Genomic DNA, 23097 nt, shown 5'->3' on the forward strand with positions numbered 1-23097 from the left:
AATTTATTATAGTTATTAATTTTATTATTTATATGTTTTTACTATTGTAAAATATCTAGTATTTGAGAGAGAGAGAAAAAAAAAAATTATTTAATAATTTATTTGTTTTAATTAATTTGAAAATGAAAAAAAGAATAAAAAAAAGTTTAAACTTAAATAGTTTAATTAAATTACATTAAAGAATTTTTTGGATATTAAAAAAAAAAAAAAGAAGGGGAATTTTTTAATTTTTTTTATTTTTTTTTTTTTTTATTTTTTTTATTTTTTTTTTTTTATGCAGAATTTAATTTTTTTGGATTAATATTTGTTGTTGTCATTTTGAAAAAAAAAAAAAAAATTAATGAATTTTGAAATATCTAGTATATTTTTCATCGCCATTGGTTGTTATTTTTGAAAAAAAAAAGTATAATCGATGTTGGGATTGTACAAAAAAAAACTTTAATTTTTAATATGTGCAAATATGTTGTGTTTAGCCCAAAAAAAGAAAAGTCAGTCGAAAAAAAAAAAAAAAAAATATCAATTATGCCAACTGAAATGAAGAATAGAATTGGTTTCTAATTCCATGTTAAAAAAAAAAAAAAAAAAAAAGAAAAAAAAAAATAAGAAATAAAATATAAATACAATTTCTAATAAAATAAAGTTTAAAAAAAAAAAAAAAAAATAAAAAAAAATTTAAATTTTAAAACGAAATAATAAAATTAAAAAATTAATAAAGTTTTTTTTTCAAAAATAGAAGATATTTATTTCATTACGCTTTAGAGAAAATTATTAAATTTGATTTTCGTAATTTTAAACAAAAAAATAATAACAAATAATTATTTTTTATTTTTTTTTCTTTTAGTATATAAAAAAAAAATATTTCATTTTCTAAATTTTTTTTAAAAAAAAAAAAAAAATAAAAAAAATATTAAAATAAAATAGATTATTAAAAAAAAGTAATATCCTAAATTTTAATTTTTTTTCTTTAATTTTAAAGGGGGAGCCAGTTTGGGATGTGTGCACCAGCAGTAACACATCACCAAACCAACAAATTTTGTTTGGAACATATTTTTCGAAGTATGAATTTGTCAAGGCACTAAATAAAGTGATGGCGACAATTCATTGAGATTGGTTAATTATTTTGGAAGAATAATTGAGTTACTGAAGATAATAATTCTTTTCACACTGATTTTAATGCCAATAATAATCATTTCATCATTATGGGAATTTTAAAATATCTTTATTTTTGGCCACTTGTGAATTTTTTAAAAAAAAAAAAAAAAAAAAAAAAAAAAAAAAAAAAAAAAAAAAAAAAAAAAAAAAAAAAAAAAAAAAAAAAAATTATATTATATTTTCAAATAATTTTATTATACCTTATTTGATAATTTTCTATTATATCTCTTAATTCATATAACTTTAAAATTAATTTTTCACGAATTTCTTTTGGATAATCTATTGTATCATCTAAATATGGATTGCAACCATTAATTAAAAAATCTAATTCATTATATTTATTTAAAGGTAAAGGTTTAAAATTTCCATTACCTTTATTAATTACCACTGGTTCCTTTTGATATGCAATTAAAAGAAATTCAACCATATCATACATTAATTTAAAAACTGATTCAATTTTAAATTTATTCTAAAATTAATGATTATAATTTATAAAAATTATTAGAAATAATTTTATTTATTTTTAATTATTTTTTATTTATTTTTACTTACTTGATTATGATTATTTTCAAATTTTTGAGTAACTTTTTCAACAGCTAAAATTAAATGATATGCTTTTAATAAATAAATAAAAGAATGATCATTTATTTTTTCAATTATATCATTTTTAAATAATTTAATAAATAAAATTGAAGCGGTTTGTTCTTGAGTTAAATTGAAACTATTATCATTATTTAAAAAGATATCATAATCTGATTCAATCCAATTTCTAATTCCATTTTTTTCATGAGTTAAACTAACTATTTTACCATCATTTGAAATTAATTTTGGAAATAGGTCAACTAAAATTTCAACACCTTCAATATTCATTTTATATTCAATACTTCTTGTAATAATTTTATTAGTAACTCTAAATTTTTTCATATAATTATTCCTATTTGTTATCATAATATTTAAATTTTTTAAAAATGCTTGAAATTGTGACGGATCAGTTTTCTCTGGTGTTAAAATCTCTCTTGGTATAATTAAATCAACATCAAGATCAATGGTTTCTTTTAAGCCGGTTTTACTACCAAATGAACCTCTAGGTATTAAAATACAACTTTTTAAAAATAAACCAATCGATGCTTCTAAAACGTGTAAACAATGTTTATAAAATCCATAATCTGCTTGAATTAACCTAAAAAACATGTATAAAAGTCTATCATTTTTACAATATGTTTCTAATTGATTAAAACTTGGTTTTAAAACTTCTTTAATTTCATTATTTTTCAATATTGGAAATAAATTTTTATCTTCTTTTAAACTCAATAAATAAAAACATAAATTATCACATAAATAAATTGAAATTTGTAATTTTAATTCAAAATTTTGAATTAATGAATTACTATTAAATTTATCAAATTCTTTACTATTTAATGGTATCCAATAATTTGGAAATGAAATACTACAAATTACCCATTTACCATTTTTAATTTTTCCTATGAATGGTTCATAACCTCTTATTGGAATATCATTTTTTAAAAATATATAAATATTTTCAATTTTATCTTGATAATTTAAATTAAATTGAATTGTACGATCTTTAAAATCAAAATCAAAATTTTCACTTTTTAAACACTTTTTTAAAAAAAAGGAAATATTAGTTATATTTATTTATTTTTTTTTTTTTTATATTTTATTTTATTTTATTTTATTTTAAAATTCTAATAATTACATTTTTAAAATCATTTTCAATAATTTTATTTTTAAAAAAATAATGAATATATAAATTTTTTAAAAATAAATCAATTTCTTCAGTTTGATCTGACGATGATGATAATGTAAATGATAAATTTGGAGAACTTGATAAATTTGGAGATGATGATAATGAAGATGAAAATGGAGAATTTCTATAATGTGAAAAAGATGATTGGTGAAAATTTGGTGATAATAAATTATTAATTTTATTTAATGGTTCAAAATTTTGTGAAAATAAATTTGGGGTTGTTTCACTTATTAAAAAATTTAATGTTGGTTTTGGTATTGGTATGGGTATTGATGATATTGACGACATTGGTGATATCGGTGATTGTGTTTGAGGTAATGAAATTGATTGTTTATTTATAAAAACTTCAAATTTTTTTTTTCCTTCATCATTAAATGTATTAAAAAAATTATTATTCTTATATTCCATTTTTGATAAAAAAAAAAAAAAAAATTTAAAAAAAAAATTGTGAAAAGAAGATGTAAAAAAAAGTAAAAAAAAAAAAAAAAATAAAATAAAATAAAAAGTAAAAAAAAAAAAAAAAAAAAAATTAAAAATATCAAAAAAAAAAAGTAGTGTTTTTGAGATATCAAAATAATTTAATTAAATCTAAAATATTAAATTTTTTTTTTTTTTTTTTTTTTTTAATTCAATATATTTACCCAAAAAGTCTGAAAATTAAAGAAAAAAAAAAAAAAAAAAAAAAAATAAAAAAAAAAAATTAAAAATTAATAATAAATATTATTTACTATAAATAAAAATAAATAAAAAAAAAAAATAAAAAATGTTCTATGAAAAATCTAAATATGTCAACTTAAAATAATTTAATTTTTATTTTTATTTTTTTTTTTTAATTTCATTTCATTGATTTTTGATTTTTTTTTTTTTTTTTTCAAAAATACAAATTGAATTTTTGTAAATACATACACATAAACTGCAATGGATGCCAATGAATGTAGCAATAGTGAAAATTCAGCGACAACAACAATACCGAAATCAGCATCACCATCTACAACTATATCAACAAAAGTTGTAAAATTAGATGAAATTGGTATACTTATTTCACAAGGTGCAGAAGCTGTATGTAATAATAATAATATATTTAAAAATAAATAGTAGTAATAGTAATAATAATAATAATATTAGATATAAATTATTATTCATTTATATTAAATATTTTTTAAAAAAAAAAAAAAAAATATAGAAAACATATGAAACTGATTTATATGGATTAAAATGTATTGTAAAAGAAAGATTTTCAAAAGCATATAGACATCCAATATTAGATCAAAAGATATCATCAAAGAGAATATTACAAGAAGTTAGATCATTAAATAAATGTAAAAAAAAGGGAATTCAAGTACCATCACTTTATTTAGTTGATATCGGTAATAATAGAATCTATATGGAATTTATAAAAGGTGAAACTGTAAAACATTATTTATACAAAAATCAAGAATCAACTCAACACCAAAATCAAATAGAATCAATAATGAAAGAATTGGGTAACCAAATTGGTATAATACATGAAATGAATGTAATTCATGGTGATTTAACCACTTCAAATATGTTATTAAGAGAATCAACAAATGAGTTGGTTTTCATTGATTTTGGTCTTAGTTATACTTCAAATTCTGTAGAAGATAAAGCTGTTGATCTTTACGTTTTAGAGCGTGCTTTCATTAGTACTCATCCAAATTCTGAACAATTATTTCAAACAATTTTATCAAACTATGAATTAACTTCATCAAATTCTAAAATTGTAATTCAAAAATTAAATCAAGTTAGATTAAGAGGTAGAAAGAAAACTTGTTTTGGTTAATAAACAATAATAATAATAATAAAATAAATAAATAAATACATATATATATATATACACACACACACAAAAAAAAAACTAATTATTATTATTATTATTTTAATATATTTATTTATTTTTTATTTATTTATATATTTATTTTTTTTTTTTTATATATATATATTTTTTTTTTTTTTTTTATGATTTTTGTTGCTTTCTATTTGGTGTTGAAATTGGTGAAGTTGGACCTTTTAATGAAAATTTAATTTCATTTAAATACATGATTTGACAAATGTTAACGAAACCACCTTTTGTATCTTGAATGTATGAAATTGCATTTGTAGTTTCAACATGAAGATTATTTAATAATTTTCTAGAGTTTGGAGTTTGTTTTGATTTAATGATCTCTGTTAACATTGCTGAAATCAATTTAATATCTTGAGTGATTTTAGTGATTGTAAATAAAATTTCATTTGATTTTGAAATTGCCCATTCACCTGTATTATTATTATTATTATTATTATTGGTTACATCTGATGGTGCTTTCTCATCTGGAATACTTGATGCAATTGTTGAAATTAACTCTAATCCAATTGCAGTCAATTGATAAATCTTTTCTAATCCACGACATAAACCTAATTCAATTGATTGATTCTTTAATTGTGGTGTAAACTCTTGTAATTTATCAAAAAATTCTCTATATTTCTTTTCAATTTCAAAAATATGAATATTACTCTAAAAAAATTTAATTTAATTTAATTATTAGTATTAATAATATATATGTGTAAATAAAAGAAAAAGAAAACTTACAAATGATAAAGTATTTGAATTTGATAAATTTTCAGGTAATTCTTCATTTTCAAATAATTCTTTAATTTCATTTAAAACAAGATCAACTGATGATTTAATTGATGATGTTGAAATAACTTTACGATTAATTTGATGAGCTTTCATTGTAGATTCAACTGATAATTTTTCAATATCTTGTATAAATTTAGTGATATTGAAATGTTCTGCGCATTTACTTGAATCAAATTCACCAGCTTCAAAAATTGATTCATTAATATTAAATTCATAATTTGTTGAAGTATTATTATTATTATTATTGGTATTGGTAGTTGTGGTAGTGGTAGTATTAGTAGTAGTGGTAGTTGGTGATTTTGGTGATGTTGGTGATGTAGATAATGTTGGTGAGGTAGTTTGTTGTTGTTGTGGTTGTTGTTGATTATTATTATTATTATTATTATTATTTTCATCATTATTTGATTTATTTTTCATTTGAGTTGAAAACATTGAATATGCTCTTTGACCAACAGATTCAAGAGCATCAACTGAAGAATCCATCATTTGTGATGCTATTTTTTGACTCTTTTCGTAGAGTTCAGAATTTGAAATTTTATTTTTAGTATCTAGTGAAATATTTGAAACCTCTTGAGTTAGGCCTTTAACATTCTCAATGTTTGCATTATCTTGAACGGTTTTAAAACCACTTGATAAGAAACTACCTGCAAAATATAATGAATCTGCAATCATGTCGGCTGTTTTGAAAACACCATTATCAATGGCATTCATAATTGCATTATCATTATCATCACCACCATTGTCATTATCGTTATCTGAATCTTCAGTATCTGATAATGGTAAACCTAATTTCTTTCTATGATATCTTTCATATTCTTTCTTTGAAACTTCAATATCCTCTTCAACCATAATCTCCTCTTCTGAATCTTCATCTGAATCATCTAAATCGACACGGGCAATTTGAGTGATTGTATTTGATACTGCATTACCAATTGATGAAAACCAATTCCCCCATCCACTTGATTGTTGTGGTGCTGGTGCTGGTACTGGTGGTGTTGGTTGTACAGGTTGTGGTTTTACTTTTTTCTCTTTTTTTCTTTTGATTATTTTCTTTTGTTTTATAAAATATTTTTTATTTGGATCTTCAATTTCTTTTTCAACTTTTTTCTTTTCTTCTTTTTTTTCATCTTTAATATCTGTTTCTATTTCACCTTCAACTGTTGGTACATCAATTTCATCTTCATTATTCCACATATTATCATCTGTTTTTGTTTGTTTTTCTTCTTTTTCTTCTTCTTTTTCTACATTTTTTTCTTCTTTTTCTTCTTCTTTCTTTTCTTCTTCTTTTTCTATATTATTTTCTTTTTCTTTTTCTTTTTCTTTTTCTTTTTCTTTTTCTTTTTCTTTTTCTTTTTCTTTTTCTTTTTCTTCTTCTTTTTCTTGAACACTTTCCTCTACTTTTTTATCTTCATCTTTATTTTCAACAATAGTGTTTTCATTTTTTGTTTCTTCCTCGGTTGTTGTTGTTGTTGTTGTGGTTGTTGTTGTTGTTTCATCAGTTGTTTGATCTATTTCTGTTAATGGCTCATTATTATGATCTTGTGAACTCTTTTTTTGATGTCTATTCTTTTTTTTACCTGTCATTTTATTTATTTATTTTTTTATAAATTTAAATAAAGTGGTGGATATTTATAAAAATTAGACGACTTTTCTATATGAAAAAAAAAAAAAAATGAAAAAAATTGTGGGGTTGTTCAAATTTAATATAAAAATATAAAAATAAAAAAAAAATTAAAAATAAAATAAAATTGAAAAAAAATAAAATAAAATAAAATATTTGTAAATTATTATTAGAATATGACTCATCAATAAAATGGAATTTATAGTTTTTTTTTTTTATTTATTTTCTATGGATATTTTAATTTTATTTTTAAAACTAAATTTATTAAATTTCATTCCATTATTTTTATTATACGAAAAAAGAATAATTTCAAAAATAAAAAAAAAAAAAAAAAAAAAAAATGGAATTATAATTTTTTTTTTTATTTATTTTTTTTTTGTTAATCTTTTTCTATTTTTAATATTCTATTTTTATATAATTTTTTTTTTAATAATATAAAAAATAGAAATATAATATTTCAATAATTTGTCTTTTTTTTTTTTTTTTTTTTCAAATTTTTTTTTTTTTTTTTTTTTTTTTTTTTTTTTTTTTTTCATTTCACTAACTATTCATTCAAACCTAATTGGGCGATAAATTAATAAATAAATATAAATATGAATAACCAACAACCTATTCAATATCAACCTCAACAAATACCAATACAGCAGCAACAACAACAAAATGCTCAACAACAACAACAACGACCTACAACAACAAATATTGTATCACCAATTCAAGTACAACAACAACCACAACAACCACAACCACAACAACCACAACAAAATCCATCATTAATTAGCCCAAGGAATACTACAAAGAACACTACAATATCATCGAATGCATCACCTATAAATCCAATTACATCTCCTCTACCAACTACAACAATGTTAACACAAAATCTATTATCAATTGAAAATAAAGCAACACAATTAAAACAAATAAATAAAGAAATATTTAGATTATTAAAAATTACAACTCCAACAACCTCCACTTCATCATCATCATCATCATTAATACAAGATAATAATGATAATAATAATGATAATAATAATAGTAGTAGTAATGATATAAATTCATTAGAATATTTTAAAAATGTACATTTATTAAATCAATATAAAACTAAAGTTTACGAATTGATAAAAGAACTTCAAAATGATTTAGTTAATCAAAATCCAAATACTTACTTTTTAACACCAGTTTTAAATGATCAACAAGATACTTTATTTTATGAACCTCCTTTACCAATTGCAAACAATAATAATAACAATAATAATAATAATAATACAACAGAGTCATTAAATCCAGAAGGTAGTAATGAACTAAATAATTCAGAGAAAATGAAGTTACCATTCACAGCTGAACAACATAATACGAAATTATTTATTGAAAAGTTTCAACAACATTTAACAGTAGAAACAGTTCAAAAACAATTACAAGAATGGGATTCCGTTTCAAAAGATCGTGATAAATTAAATAAGAATGCCGATAGAGTTAAACAAACACTTTTTAATGATAAAAATAGATAAAATATTTAGATAGAGATAAATAGATAGATTGACAGACAAAAAAAACAAATTTTATTTATTTATTATTTGTTTTTTTTTTTTTTTTTTTTCCATTTCTTTTTTTTTTTTTTTTTTTTCTATATAAATGAAAAAAATAAAATTATTTTTATTTTTATTTTTATTACAATTTATTTAATTTAAAGTTATTATTGAGTTCAAAGTTAATTTTGAAAGATCTATTAAATTATTATTTGATTCTAGTGAATTAATTGAAAGCTTTAGAATATTTGTGGTCTCATTTGAAATTTCCAAAATTGGTTCGTTTGATAATCTATTTAAAAATTCTATGGTACTAACTTTCATAGGAAATGAATTTTTTTGACCCATATTAAAATAAATTCTATTTATTTCACCATTATAATATACAATAAAAGATAATATATTCATTTTTCCTTTTTTTTTTTTTTTTTTTTTTTTTTTTTTTTTTATGTGTTTATTTTTATTATTTTTTTATTTTATAAAATAAACCTTATTTGGCTGAAAAAAAAAAAAAAAAAAAAAAAAAAGAAATAAAGAAAAAAAAAAAAGTAAAACGAAAAATAAATATTAAAATAAAATAATAAAAAGGAATCTTAAAAAAATAAAATATAATTTTTTGATTTGATATAATTTCGATATACCAAATAGTTTAATTTCGGTAATATAAAATGTGTGGAGAAAATTACCCCGACATTATTTCTTTTAATTTTTTTATTTATAAATAAAATGACTGAAACTATTAAAATTAATAAAAAATACCAAACTTTTATCATTTAATTTATAATTAAATCTACTAAATTCTTTTTTCCAGTTTTTTTTTTTTTTTTTTTTTTTTTAATAAGAACTTTTAAATCTTTTATTTTAACTATTTTTTATTTTCTAGAAACCAATATAATTTGAATAAATAATTGCCGAGTTTTTTGTTTTAGAATTTTCTCATTTATTACAATTATTATTTTTATTATTATTACAATTATCATTTCTAAATTTTTTTTTTGAATTTCCCAAATATGGGCTCATATTTTAATTTTTTTTTTTTTTTTAATTAATTATTAAATATAAAAAAAAAACGATTTTTTTTCAATATATATATTTGTTAAAAAAAAAAAAAAAAAAAAAAAAAAACAAAAAAAAAAAAAAAACAAAAAAAAAAAAATAACAAAAAACAAAACAATTTCCATGCTATTATTGTTTTTAATAAAAATCTAGTTTTGATAATTCTAAGTCTACAAATTGCACCAATTACATTTTAAAAAAAAAAAAAAAAAAAAAAAAATATATTAATATGTTTTTTTATATTTTTAATATTTTAGTGAGGGTTAATTAATATATTATATTTTTGATTTAATAAATTTAACTTTTTTTTTATTTTTTATTTTTTATTTTTTATTTTTTATTTTTTATTTTTTATTTTTTATTTTTTTTTTTTTATTTTTTTTTTTCTGATATATTTGTGATTTTTTTTTATTTTTATTTTTATTTTTAACCATAACATTCGGGTAACAATTCTAAAAAAAAAAAAAAAAAAAAAAAAAAAAAAAAATTTGTTATTTTCGCGATTTTTTTTTTTTTTTTTTAAATTTAATTTTAAAATTTTTTTTATTTTTACCATTCAGTTATCGATTTCATTTTGCCATCATTTAATGCATGTGCATATTTGGGAAAAACAAACCCTTTTTTAATATAAAAAACTATTTACCAATTTCAAACTTTAAATGTAAATCACCCATTTTTTTTTTTTTTTTTTTTTTTTTTTTTTTTTTTTTTTTCCAAACCCCCAACCCCCCCAAAAAAAAAAAAAAAAAAAAAAAAAAAAACATCTCATTAATGCATCTAAATTAATATTAAATTAAATTAATAATTTTTTTTTTTTATTATCTCGATTTCTTTCATACAACAAAAATAAAAATAAAACAAAAATAAAAAAAAAAAAAATTAAAATTATTGTCAGTGGGCCTGGTAAAAAAGTATGGATTTCTTTTTTTTTTTTTTTTTTTTTTTTTGTGGGTTTGCCATTATCGGTAAAAGAAACAATATCTAATAATGTATTTCTTTTTATTATTATATTTTTTTTATTCATGATAAAGTATTGTTTTTTATGATATAAGTATAGAAGAAAGAGGGTGGGTAGTTTATTTTTTTTATTTTTTTTATTTTTTATAATTTTTTATTTTTTATATTTTTTTATATTTTTTTATATTTTTTATTATTTTTTATTTTTTAAAATAATAATACTATGTTATATTGGATGGGTATTCCTATTTAAAAAATTTTTTTAAAGTCATTTAGAAATTCAAAATGTATTTGCTTTTTCTGATTACAATGGTTGGTTTATTTTAAAACACTCAAGTGTCACATTCACGCTCACACACAAGCTCACACACACAGTTCTATTTCCTCCAATTCACATAATAGATATAAATTTCAATTTCAAAATAATACTTTTTTATTTTTTTTACCCAATTATTACTAAAATCTTTTAAATATTGGTTTTGGTTTTTCTTTTTTTTTTTAAAACAAATATATATAAATATATATATTTTTTTCTTTAGATATTTGGAATTATTAAATTAATTTTTTTTTTAAAAAAAAAAAAAAAAAAAAAAAAAAAAAAAAAAAAAAAAAAAAAAAAAAAAAAAAAAAAAAAAAAGTATATTTGTATAATATAATTTAATCTTTGTTATTTATTTTTATTTGAATCATTTATTAAAATAGAATTTTCTTTATTTTTTTTTTTTAATTATATAGTCCTTATTCCTATAAATTACAAAAGCAATATTTATATTATAACATATAAAATCATATTTTTGTAATTTAGTAATAACAACGAAAAAAAGGATAAAATTTAAAAAAAAATATACAAAATAAAGTATATATAAATTAATTTATAATATGTGTGTGAATAAAAAAAAAAAAAAAATTAGTGGATTTGTCTGTGTATTTGTGTTTATATATTTTTTGTCTTTTTTTGAAATGATTTTTTTTTTTTTTTTTTTTTTTTTTTTTTTTTTTTACAATAGATTAATAAAAAAATCATAGCAACAACACACACATACACCCACCCAATAACTATTTATATCCCCACAAACACTATTGTGTTAATACACAGTAGGTACTACAATTTGTAATAAAAATAAAATTGAAATAAATATTATTTCATCATCCAATTAATATCTTGGCGCTCTATGAAATATTATAATAAAATTTAAAATAATAATAATAATAATAAAAAGTAAATTTCCTTTCCAAAATAAGAAAAAATCAACAAAGAAAATTAATATTTATTTAATTTAAAAATTTAAATATACTATAAAAATAACAATAAATAAAATATACCTACATTACATTACTTGAATTATTATAAAATATAGTTTTTTTCCATCTAATTAATAATATAAAAAAAAATAGTAGATCATTTATTACCAATTAAAAAACAAAGAATTACTATTTTTTTTTTTTTTTTTTTTTTGTTTATTATTTTTTTTTTTTTAAATAAAATTTTTTTTTAACAAATAAAATATTAATTATCCATTATTTTAATTTATTTAGCAAATATTATTATTTTATTTTATTTATTTATTTTTTTAAACTACAAATATAACGGATAATAATAATAAAAATAATAATAATAAAAAAAAAAAAAAAAAGTAAAATTATATGGGTAATTTATCAAATTATTTTAATGATTTTGTTGAAACATCAAAAAGAAAGAAAAGTGTTTATCAATTAAGACTTGAATTAGCCACTGATGAAATCTCAACAAGTGAACCATCACCATCAACAGGAACCAATGATACTTCTATGAAAAATGAAGATTTATTTAATTTAGAGAATCAAACATCAACTTTAAATGGATCATCATCAGTATCAATAACCAATGGTAATGGTGGTGGTACTAAAGGACTTAAAAAATGTTTAAATGTTACAGATTTATTGGCATTTGGAGTTGGTAGTATTATTGGAGCTGGTATTTTTGTATTGACTGGATATGCTGCACATGAAAAAGCTGGACCAGCAATTGTAATCTCTTATTTGGTTGCTGGTATATGTTGTGGTTTATCAGGATTATGTTATGCGGAATTTGCATCAAGAATACCATGTTCAGGAAGCACATACTCTTATAGTTATATTATGGTAGGAGAATTGATTGCATGGATAGTTGGATGGGATTTAACATTGGAATATATGATTGCAAGTGCAAGTGTTGGTAGAGGTTGGTCTGGATATTTAGGTAGTATTATTAATAGTAGTGGTGGTAAATTGCCTCACCCAATTGCACCTGTTTATCTAGCTGATGGATTTTCAGTGGATATTATTGCATTTTTAAGTATTATGATTCTATCATTAATCATTGCAATGGGTATGAAAGAATCAGCAAGATTCAATAAAATATTTGTGGTAATTAAAATAGCAATTATTATTTTCGTGATTGTATTGGGTTCAGTTTATGCAGATACATCCAATTGGGACAATTTCGCACCATATGGTGCAAAAGGTATTTTCAACGCAGCTGCCATTACATTCTTTGCCTACTTGGGATTTGATGGTGTTTGTAACGTAGCGGAAGAGGTAGAGAATCCACAAAGAGATTTACCAATTGGTATATTGGGTTCATTGGGTATTTCAACGGTTTTATATATTGGAACAGCAGGTGTACTTACATTATTGGTACCTTATCATTTGATTGATGTCGAAGCACCACTTTCAGTTGCATTTGATAACATTGGATTGAAATGGGCATCGATTATAGTTGCAATTGGTGCATTTGCAGGTTTAACAACCGCTCAATTGGGTGGACTCATTAGTCAACCACGTTTGTATTATTCGCTAAGTAGAGATGGTTTGCTACCAAAATGGTTCGGTGAAATTCATCCAAGATTTAAAACACCATTCAATGCAACTATGTTCACTGGTGTTTGCTGTGCCACAATTTCCTTGTTTGTAAATATTGATATTTTGGCTGATATGGTTTCAATTGGTACATTACTTTCATTTACATTGGTTAGCACTTGTGTATTGATTTTAAGATATCCAAAACCAAGAACAATATCAGAATCAACTGCACGTTACCCAATTAATAAATTCCCATTGTTTTTACAATCTTCAGCAACCCTTGTACCAATTATTGTGGTTTTAGCAGCAATAACATCATTGGGTTATGTTAAAAGTTTACATTGGGCTGTAATTTTAGTATTTGGTTTCTTTGGTGTTTTATTTAGTTCAATACCATTCTTTTTCAATGAAACTCAAGAAACCATCTTATCAAGTTCAAAGAAAACTTTCCTATGTCCATTAGTACCATTTATTCCAATTCTATCAATTTGGGCAAACATGTACTTAATGGTTAGTTTATCATGGGGTACTTGGGTACGTCTTGTCGTTTGGTTATTCATTGGACTTTTAATTTATATTTTCTATGGAAGAAAAAATAGTAAATTAGGTAAAGAACAACAACAAATTCTAGAAGATGATTATAGTCCAAATCTAATGGAAATGAATAAATTTGAAAGTACAACACTTGGTAATAGTACAAATAGTTGTAGTATAGAAAATAATAATAATGAAAATAATAGTAATAATAATAATAATAATAATAATAATGAAAATAATAATTTAGATAGTGATGATAATGATGATGAAAATGAAAACTCTGGAAATAGTAGTGGTTCAGGTGGAATGCCATTATCTTCAAATGATGTTTTAGATGATACATTCCCTGATGATCCTAATAATAATAAAAATGAAATTTCAACTAAAAAATCTGAAAGACAACCATTATCACCTGGTATAAAATCTACAACACCAAAACAAAAAACACCCTCTTCACTTTCACCTTCAACTTTATCACCAAGAATTAAACAAACAATTTCAAATATTAAAGATCATTTTGATTTAAATAATAATAATAATAATAATAATGATAATAATAAATTTGAAACATTGGATTCTAGTGATTAAATTTAGTTTTATAATAATAAAAAATAAATAAAAAAAAAAATGAATAAAAAATAAATTAAATAAAATAAATAAAATAAAAAATTTATTTCTTGTATTAATTGATCGTTATCCCTCAGATTATCTTGAGTACCAAATTTATTTTCGACCAAATCTTAATTTTTACAATGGACAAAATGGATTTTTTTGGGGGTTATTTTTATTTTATTTTTTTTTCGAAAAAAATTGTGGAAAAAAAAAAGTGAGTTGTACCAATTATGAAAATAAAAATCTAATAAGTGGTTCTGGATATTTGGAATTTAGTTTTTTAGTAATAAAAAATAAATAAAAAAAAATAAAAATCAATATAAATTTATTTCTTGTATTAATTGACCGTTATCCCTCAGATTTTCTTGAGTACCAAATATATTTTCGTCCAAATCTTAATTTTTGTAATGGACAAAATGGATATTTTGTGGTGGTTGTTTTTTTTTTTTTTTTAATTAAAAAATTATGGAAAAAAAAAAGTGAGTTGTACCAATTCCGAATAAAAATATCTGATCAGTGGTTCAGAAAAAATAAAAAAAAAATTTTATTTTAATTTTTTTATTTTATTTTATTTTTTTAATTTTTTTTTTTATTTTTTATTTTTTATTTTTTATTTTATTTTATTTTATTTTTATTTTTTTTATTTTATTTGAATAATTATTTATAATTATTTAATTTGTAGAACTTCCTTTTTTTATTTTTTTTATAATAATATAAAAAAAGGGAAAAAAAGAAAAATTATTTTATTATTAAATATCTTAGATATTAAAATTTTATTTTTTATTTTTATACAATTTTGAGAATTATTAATAATAAAATTTTTATTTTTTTATTATATTCAAGTAATTGAAAAATATCTTTTTATTAAGATTGATTGGTGATCATTATTGTTCAACGCATTCAAAAAAAAAAAAAATATTTTGTGTAAAGATATTTTTTTATCTTTTCATTTACCATTGGTTTTTTAATCAGATTTTTATTTCCCAATTTTTTATTTTTTTTTAATTTTTTATTTTGGTGCAAGTTTTGGCAATTGTTTTTTTTTACTCCAAATTCAAACAGTACTTTTTTTAAAAAAATGATTTTTATTTTTATTTTAATTTAAAAAAAAAAAAAAAAATAAATAAATAAAATAAATAAATAAATAAAATAAATAAATAAAAAAAAAAAAAAAATATAATTTATTTATTTAAAAATAAATAATAAATTCATAAATGAAGTTTTTTAAATTGAATTTTTTATTTTATATTTTTTTTATTTTATTATTGGTTGTTAATAATATTCCACAAGTTAATTGTATAGTAAAGAATTTTATTTCTGTAAATGGTCAATGGGGCACAACATCAAATTGGGCTGATGGAATAATTCCAACAAATGCTGATACTGTTTATATTAGTAATTCAAATAACCAAACTTGTTTTAGTTCCAATGTTAAAATTGTATCCAATCGTACCATTGTCGGTGATGGTAGTTTAAAAGGAATAGTTTTACAAATTGATAATTATGGTTTCCAATTTCAAAGATTAAGTATCCAACAAGGTGGAAGAGTATTTTTAGGAATTAAAGGTGACCCAACAACACTTGGTTCTTCATATGATTCTGATGTTGAGATTATTTTTATTTATGGTGAATTGGATATTAAAGGAACTTTCAAAAAATCATCAAGTGCAAAATATAAAAATACTACAATTCAACTATATCAAGGTTCAGAATTCATTATTGATAATAGCCAATTTGAAAGTTATTTAATTAATTCAATTCAAACTTCAACAATATCATTCCAAACTGGAACAAAAGCAACAATGTATGGTCTTATTGCTGATGCTGGAACTTTTGTTGGTGTTGGTAATAGTAGTATCATCATTAAAGATAATCCAGTTGGTAGAAGTACATTCTTTAATAGTTCAGCTCAACTTTCTGTTAGAAATTCATCATTTGAATGTCATGATATTTCAAATATAGCTGTAAATATTCTTTTTATTATTATTATTATTATTATTATTATTATTATTATTATTATTATTATTATTATTTATTATTATTATTATTTATTATTATTATATTTATTATTATTTTACTTAAGTAAATATTAATTTTTTTTTTTTTTTTTTTTTTTTTTTTTTTTTTTTTTTTTTTTTTTTTTTTTTTTTTTTTTTATAAAAAAAAAAGGGAGATTCTGAATTTTTCTTTTCTAAAAAATCAAATGTATCATTTATAGATGATTCAAATGATTCATTTAATGAAATTGGATTATATGTTGATAGTTCATCAATTTTTATTCAAGATCATACAAATTTTTATTGTGAAAAATTTATTGGTAATTTTGATAGTTATATTCAATTTGAGAATGGTTCAGTTGGTTTTATTAACAATGATTACTATTTAAATGGTGAATCAATTTTAGTAGTAAAACAATCAACACTTACTCTAAACCATACATTAAAAGCAAGTGATGATTCTTGGGTTTATGTTTTACAAGGATCAGTTGTTAATATTAAGAATAATGTTTTAATTAGCAAAAATGGTTTGATTAGTGGATATCAATCTAAATTTGAAATCACTGGAAAGGAATCAACTGAAAAATTATATTTCCTATTAGAAGATCAAGGTCAATTATATTTCTATGATCAATCAACTGTAATTTTAGAATCAAATTTACAAGCAGCAGGAAATTCAGTTGTTGCTTTCAATCATACATATACTAATTTCAATTCAAATATAACCTTTTTTGATACATCATCATTAATTGGTAGAAATTTTAGTACTATTGCATTAGATAATAATTTAGTTATGGTAGATAACTCAAGTATGTATTTGGAAAATTCTGATCTTACAATTAGTGGTTCAATTGTTTTCAATGATAATGCATTCCTTACAATGAGACAATCATCATGTAAAGTTAATGGATTTTTCTCTGATTATACTTCACCAATTAAAAAATATTATCTTGCAATTATAAATTCACAATTTAATATTGATGGTTTTTTCTTTAGTGTAAGTTTTATTTTTATTTTAATTATTTATAAAAAAAAAAATAATAATAATTAATTAAATTTTTATTTTTTTATTTTTATTTTTATTTTTAAAGTCTGGTAATATTTTAATTTCAAGTTCAACATTAGAATGTAATAATGAATTTAAAATTGTTGGAGGTTTAAGAACTGATAATGGATCACATATTATTGTTTCAAATGGTAATTTTTCAATTGATGGTCGTATTAGAATTAATGATACTACAATTGAATTAAAGAATGGTATTTTAGAATTTAGTGAATCATCAAATTCAATTCTTTTTAATTCAACAATTATTTTAGATAGAGGTGATATGAAAATTAAAGTTGGATCAACATTAGAACTTTTAAATACTAAATTGATAAATAAAAATGCCAATATGAATATCAATGGTAATATTTATATTAATACCAATAGTAGTATGACAAATGGTGCCAACTTTAAATTAAATTCAAATATTCTTCCATTGAATAATTCTGGTACTGAAGAGTTTGATAATCAAGGTTACTTTGATATTGTAAAGGGTGCAAATGAATCAATTATTATGGTTCCAGTTAGAAATAGTGGTACAATTAATGTTGGTAGAGAAACTACAATTATTTCATTCACTTCAACCAATGGTACTATAATTGTTAATCCAAATGCAACTCTTCATTCAAATAACACTTTTATAATTTCAAATAGTAGTGTACAAGGTAGTGGTGTAATTAATTCATCAATTTCATCAAATGGTGGATCAAGTTATGGTAACGATACAATCACAAACTTGGATATTAATGGTAATTTAGAATCAAATGAAGATGAATTTATATTTACATTGGATGGTAAAAACTCTACAACTATTAATATTGGTAATAATGCAACCATTACAAATGCTACTTTAATCATTAGAGTTAGTAATGATATTGTAAATTCAACCCAAAATACAACATTGGTAACAAGTTCAAATTTGGATGCAACCTTTTCAAAAATTGTTTTTCAATCATATGATCCAGAAACTGGAATTCAAAAACAATTGGATGATTGTGCTCATAAAATTAAAAATGATAAAGGTACTCTTGGATTATTATTAAATTCAAATGCTAAACAATGTGTAATAGTTTCCACTACAAGTAGTGGTACAGGTGGTGGCACAGGTGGTGGTACAGGTGGTAGTACAGGTGGTGGTACAAGTGGTAGTACAGGTGGAGGTACAGGTGGTACAGGTGGAGGTACAGGCCAAACTGTTGTGGTTGTTGAAGAAGATCAAAAGAGCTCATTAAGTGCTGGTGCAATTGCTGGTATTATTGTAGGTATCGTTTGTGTTGCTGGTATTGTTGGTGTAATTATTCATTTCAGAAATAAATTACCATCTGCTCAAAGATTAACTTTCAAATTAAAGAATCTTAGTGATAAACCTTAAAAATTTTAAGATTCTAATTATTTATTTAAAAAAAAAAAAAAAAAAAAAAAAAATTAAATTAAATAAAAAACTAATTGTAATTATATCACCATAATTATTTTTCACTCCCATAATTTGTAATATTTAATTTTTACTATTTTAATATTAGTAAAAGATTAAAATTTTTTACAATACTAAAAAAAACAAATCGGGTTAAAATTTTATTTTTAGAATAAAAAAAAAAAAAAAAAAAAAAATTAATATTAAAACTAAAATTAAAAAAAAAAAAAATAATTAGAGCTTACTATGAAAACTAAAAAAAACTATAAATGATGTAACTATGGATTTAAAATTATTAAATCTTTTTTTTTTTTAAAAAAAAAAATGATTAACTAAATTTTAAACATATAAATTTTTTTTTTTTTTTTTTTTTTTTTTTTTTTAAAAATGGAAGTTTTAAATAATTGGTTATCAAATAAATGTTCATTAAAAGATATAAATAAATACTTTTTTGGTATTAGAGATAAAAACAATAATTTAAATTATAAATTAATGGAAAGAGAATATGAATATTTAAGTTTTAAATATAATGGTATAATTCCAAAAGAAATTTTAGAAAAATGTAGTGATAGAATTGGTATACCAATGGATTATTTATTAAATAGAGGATTATGTGAAACTGCATTTTTTCATTTAAAATTAAAAAATGATAAAAAAATGGCAAAAAGGTATTTTAGAGTAGCAATAAAATTCAATTCAGCCGAAGCATCATTTGGTATGTCTTTATTGTATTGTGAAGAAAATAATATCGAAAAAGCAATAAAGTATGGTGAAAAATCAGCACTTGAACCACCAATGATTAAATTAATAAATCAAGATAAACTTTATCCAAACTATAGAGTTCATGAAGCTCAATATCAAACTGGTCATTTATATGCAAAATTCAAAAAAGATTTTACAAAATGTTTTTGTTTTTATTTATTATCAGCAGAAAGTGGTAATATTAGAGGAAATTATTTAATTAGTTGTATGTATAAAAAAGGTGTTGGTTGTGAAAAAAATGAAGAATTTAGTAAAAAATATTTATTAAAAGCAACTTCTTTAGTTAAATGTAAATGTTAAAAATAAAATAAAATAAAATTAAAAACCTTTTTTTTTTTATTTATTTAAATAAAATAATATCATTTCTTTAATTTTAATATTATATAATAGTTGTGGAATTTCATCTATATTATAATTGAAATTTTCAAATTTAAATTGTAAATTATTTATTTCACCACCACTATTATTAATTTTGGATTTCTTAGTAAATGTATAGCTTTCGTCATCTTGATGTGGATCAAATAAAGAAGGTTTATATTTATTTTTCTTTTTCTTTTTATTTTTATCTTTTGATTTTTTTCTTTTTTTTTTATTACTATCATCATCATCATCATCACCATCATCTTCATCACTATTTAATAATGGATATTCATTTTCATATTGTTTTAAACTATTATTATTATTATTATTATTATTATTATTATTATTATTATTATTATTATTATTATTATTATTATCATTATTATTATTATTATTATCTATTATAGTTATTGGAATTTGATAAATATTGAAATAATCTATTAAATCTTGTTTTGAATTTAATATTAATAATTGAGCTTTTAGAGTATAAAAAAAAATAAAACTTTCAATTAAAATTAATTTAATTTTTTCAGTTGTTAATGATATTTTCTCTTTTTTATTTTCATTTAATATAAAATTTGCTAATAATGAATGTGACTCTATATTATTTATAATAGTATCATTTTGATCTATTGATAATAATTTATCTAAATTTAATTTAAATTCTTGAAATCCTTTTAATTGTTCTTCTTCTTGTTTTTTCTTTGATTTTATAATTAAATTAATTAACCTATTTATATAATTTGGTGTTAAACTATTAAATAAAATCATATCATCAAATGATAACCAATTACATTCTGATATTACAATTTTATTTAAAATTTCAATATTATTATAATTATTATTACTATTATTATTATTATTATTATTATTATTATTATTATTATTATTATTATTATTATTATTATTATTATTATTATTATTATTATTATTATTATTATTATTATTATAATTAGTTGTACAAATTGATAATAATTCTTTTTGATTTAATTTATTATAAAATTGATTTACTAATAAATATTTTCTATTATTATTATAATTATTATTATTACAAAATTTCCATAATAAATTATTTATTATTTTAGTTAATAAATCTCTATTTTTATTATTACTATTAATATCAATATTTTTAATTATTTTAAAGAATTTTTTAATTATATATGATTTATCTAAATTTATGAATTCTTTAGAATTGGTTAAAATTGATTGTTTAAAATGTTGAGTTTCAAAAAATTCAGGTTTTTTATCAATTATGGAATGAATAGTTTTGACAATATCCAATTGTGATAATAATTCCTTTTTTTGAATAACTACACATGGTGGATGACTTCTAGAAGTTAACCAATAAAGTAATGACCAACAATCATATCTATCTGATAAAATAAATCTTTCTAATGCTAATGATCCATATCTATTATTATTTTCACTATTATTACTACTATTACCACTATTAAAATTTAAAAAATGATCAAACCAATTCTTTATTCTATTTTCATTATTATTGAAAAAATCAATAAACCAATTCCTTTCATTAAATTTATTATCATTTAAATTTAAAATTTCAATAAAAGCTTTATAAAATTCTAATGACTCTTTTTCAACTATTATATTTAATAATTCAATTAAAATTGATTTACTTTCATGTTTTTTACTTTTACTACTACTACTATTATCAGTATATAAACCAAATCTATCCCAAAATATAATTTTTAATTTAACATAAAATTCTTCATTTTCTTCATTTTCTTCATTTTTATTATTATTATTATTATTATTATTATTATTATTATTATTATTATTATTATTATTATTATTATTATTATTATTATTATTATTTTTTTTATTATTATCAGAAAAATTATTTAATGAAGAATAGAATGAAAGTTTTGTTTCATTGAAATTTTCATTAATTAATAATATTTTAAGTAATTTTTCCACTTTTTTTAATAAACAGTATCTTTTTTCTATAATTTCCTTATCACCATTATTTATATTATTTGAATGAATTGGGAGAGCATATAACTTCACCATTTGGATAAAAAAAAAAAAAAAAAAAAAAAAAAAAAATTAAATTAAATAAAAATAAATAAAAACAAAGTTTTTTTTTAAAAAAAAAAAAAAAGCTTTTTGCGGATATTATTTTTCTTTTATTTTTTAACAAATATTATTTTTTTTTTTATTTTTTATGAAATTTCATAAATATAAAAATGTCAAATGTATTATTCTTTTCATATTTTCTAAAAATAAATAATTTATACTTTAATTTTAATACTAAAAATTAATAATAAATAATTATTTTAAAAAAAAAAAAAAAAAAATAAAAACAAAAAAAGAAAGAAGAAGAAAAAGAAAAAGAAAGATTTAGTGAAGAATACATTGAAAACGCAAAAACTCAAATTAATAAATTATTTTTTGATAGAATTGGTGGATTAATTGGATTCTCTGATCAAGATAACAATCAAGATATAAATCATAAAAATACATTAAATTTAAACTATCAAGAACGTGAAGAAGAAGATGATGATGAAGAAGAAACAACTCAAACTGTAAATGTATATTCAACTATTGGTATTAATAATAATAATAACATCAATAAAACCTTTAAAATAAATGATAACGAAACCATTATAATTAATAATAATAATAATGATAATGATAATAATAATAAAGAGAAAGAAGATAATGATGAAAAAGAATATCAAAGAATTAAATCTGAATATATTAAAATTTCAAAAAGATATTTTGAATTAAAAGAAAAAAGAATAATTAAAAAAAGGAATAAAGAATAAAAAAAATAAAAAAACTATTATTATTATTTGTTAAAGTATTATTTTATTT

The 23097-nt window shown here is 19.6% G+C and overlaps 10 protein-coding genes across 10 annotated transcripts; 6 read left to right on the plus strand and 4 right to left on the minus strand.

Moving 5' to 3' along the window:
- Positions 1-1333: 1333 nt before the first annotated feature.
- On the minus strand, positions 1334-3328 carry DDB_G0279975 (hypothetical protein; the record flags this gene model as incomplete). Its single annotated transcript, XM_636350.1, has 3 exons — positions 1334-1621; positions 1705-2772; positions 2870-3328. 3 exons carry the CDS (start codon positions 3326-3328, stop codon positions 1334-1336), a joined length of 1815 nt encoding a protein of 604 aa, XP_641442.1.
- A 510-nt stretch (positions 3329-3838) lies between these two features.
- Positions 3839-4721, plus strand: bud32 (BUD32 family protein kinase; the record flags this gene model as incomplete). Its single annotated transcript, XM_636351.1, has 2 exons — positions 3839-3979; positions 4104-4721. The coding sequence occupies 2 exons, from the start codon at positions 3839-3841 to the stop codon at positions 4719-4721; spliced, it is 759 nt and encodes a 252-aa protein (XP_641443.1).
- A 174-nt stretch (positions 4722-4895) lies between these two features.
- Positions 4896-7142, minus strand: DDB_G0279979 (hypothetical protein; the record flags this gene model as incomplete). Its single annotated transcript, XM_636352.1, has 2 exons — positions 4896-5432; positions 5508-7142. 2 exons carry the CDS (start codon positions 7140-7142, stop codon positions 4896-4898), a joined length of 2172 nt encoding a protein of 723 aa, XP_641444.1.
- Positions 7143-7772: 630 nt separating this feature from the next.
- DDB_G0279981 (hypothetical protein) lies at positions 7773-8684 on the plus strand (the record flags this gene model as incomplete). Its single annotated transcript, XM_636353.1, has 1 exon — positions 7773-8684. One exon carries the CDS (start codon positions 7773-7775, stop codon positions 8682-8684), a length of 912 nt encoding a protein of 303 aa, XP_641445.1.
- Positions 8685-8855: 171 nt separating this feature from the next.
- DDB_G0280023 (hypothetical protein) lies at positions 8856-9110 on the minus strand (the record flags this gene model as incomplete). The annotated part of the gene is made up of 1 exon (XM_636354.2): positions 8856-9110. The coding sequence occupies one exon, from the start codon at positions 9108-9110 to the stop codon at positions 8856-8858; it is 255 nt and encodes an 84-aa protein (XP_641446.2).
- A 3249-nt stretch (positions 9111-12359) lies between these two features.
- ctrB (solute carrier family 7 member protein) lies at positions 12360-14660 on the plus strand (the record flags this gene model as incomplete). Its single annotated transcript, XM_636355.1, has 1 exon — positions 12360-14660. The coding sequence occupies one exon, from the start codon at positions 12360-12362 to the stop codon at positions 14658-14660; it is 2301 nt and encodes a 766-aa protein (XP_641447.1).
- A 1238-nt stretch (positions 14661-15898) lies between these two features.
- On the plus strand, positions 15899-19098 carry DDB_G0279985 (hypothetical protein; the record flags this gene model as incomplete). Its single annotated transcript, XM_636356.1, has 3 exons — positions 15899-16648; positions 16854-17678; positions 17773-19098. The coding sequence occupies 3 exons, from the start codon at positions 15899-15901 to the stop codon at positions 19096-19098; spliced, it is 2901 nt and encodes a 966-aa protein (XP_641448.1).
- A 426-nt stretch (positions 19099-19524) lies between these two features.
- DDB_G0279987 (hypothetical protein) lies at positions 19525-20199 on the plus strand (the record flags this gene model as incomplete). Its single annotated transcript, XM_636357.1, has 1 exon — positions 19525-20199. One exon carries the CDS (start codon positions 19525-19527, stop codon positions 20197-20199), a length of 675 nt encoding a protein of 224 aa, XP_641449.1.
- A 146-nt stretch (positions 20200-20345) lies between these two features.
- Positions 20346-22290, minus strand: DDB_G0280025 (hypothetical protein; the record flags this gene model as incomplete). Its single annotated transcript, XM_636358.1, has 3 exons — positions 20346-20359; positions 20496-21860; positions 21897-22290. The coding sequence occupies 3 exons, from the start codon at positions 22288-22290 to the stop codon at positions 20346-20348; spliced, it is 1773 nt and encodes a 590-aa protein (XP_641450.1).
- Positions 22291-22466: 176 nt separating this feature from the next.
- On the plus strand, positions 22467-23048 carry DDB_G0279989 (hypothetical protein; the record flags this gene model as incomplete). The annotated part of the gene is made up of 2 exons (XM_636359.1): positions 22467-22475; positions 22593-23048. The coding sequence occupies 2 exons, from the start codon at positions 22467-22469 to the stop codon at positions 23046-23048; spliced, it is 465 nt and encodes a 154-aa protein (XP_641451.1).
- Positions 23049-23097: the final 49 nt, after the last annotated feature.

Source organism: Dictyostelium discoideum, assembly GCF_000004695.1.
Source record: "Dictyostelium discoideum AX4 chromosome 3 chromosome, whole genome shotgun sequence".
Lineage (NCBI taxonomy): Eukaryota > Evosea > Eumycetozoa > Dictyosteliales > Dictyosteliaceae > Dictyostelium > Dictyostelium discoideum.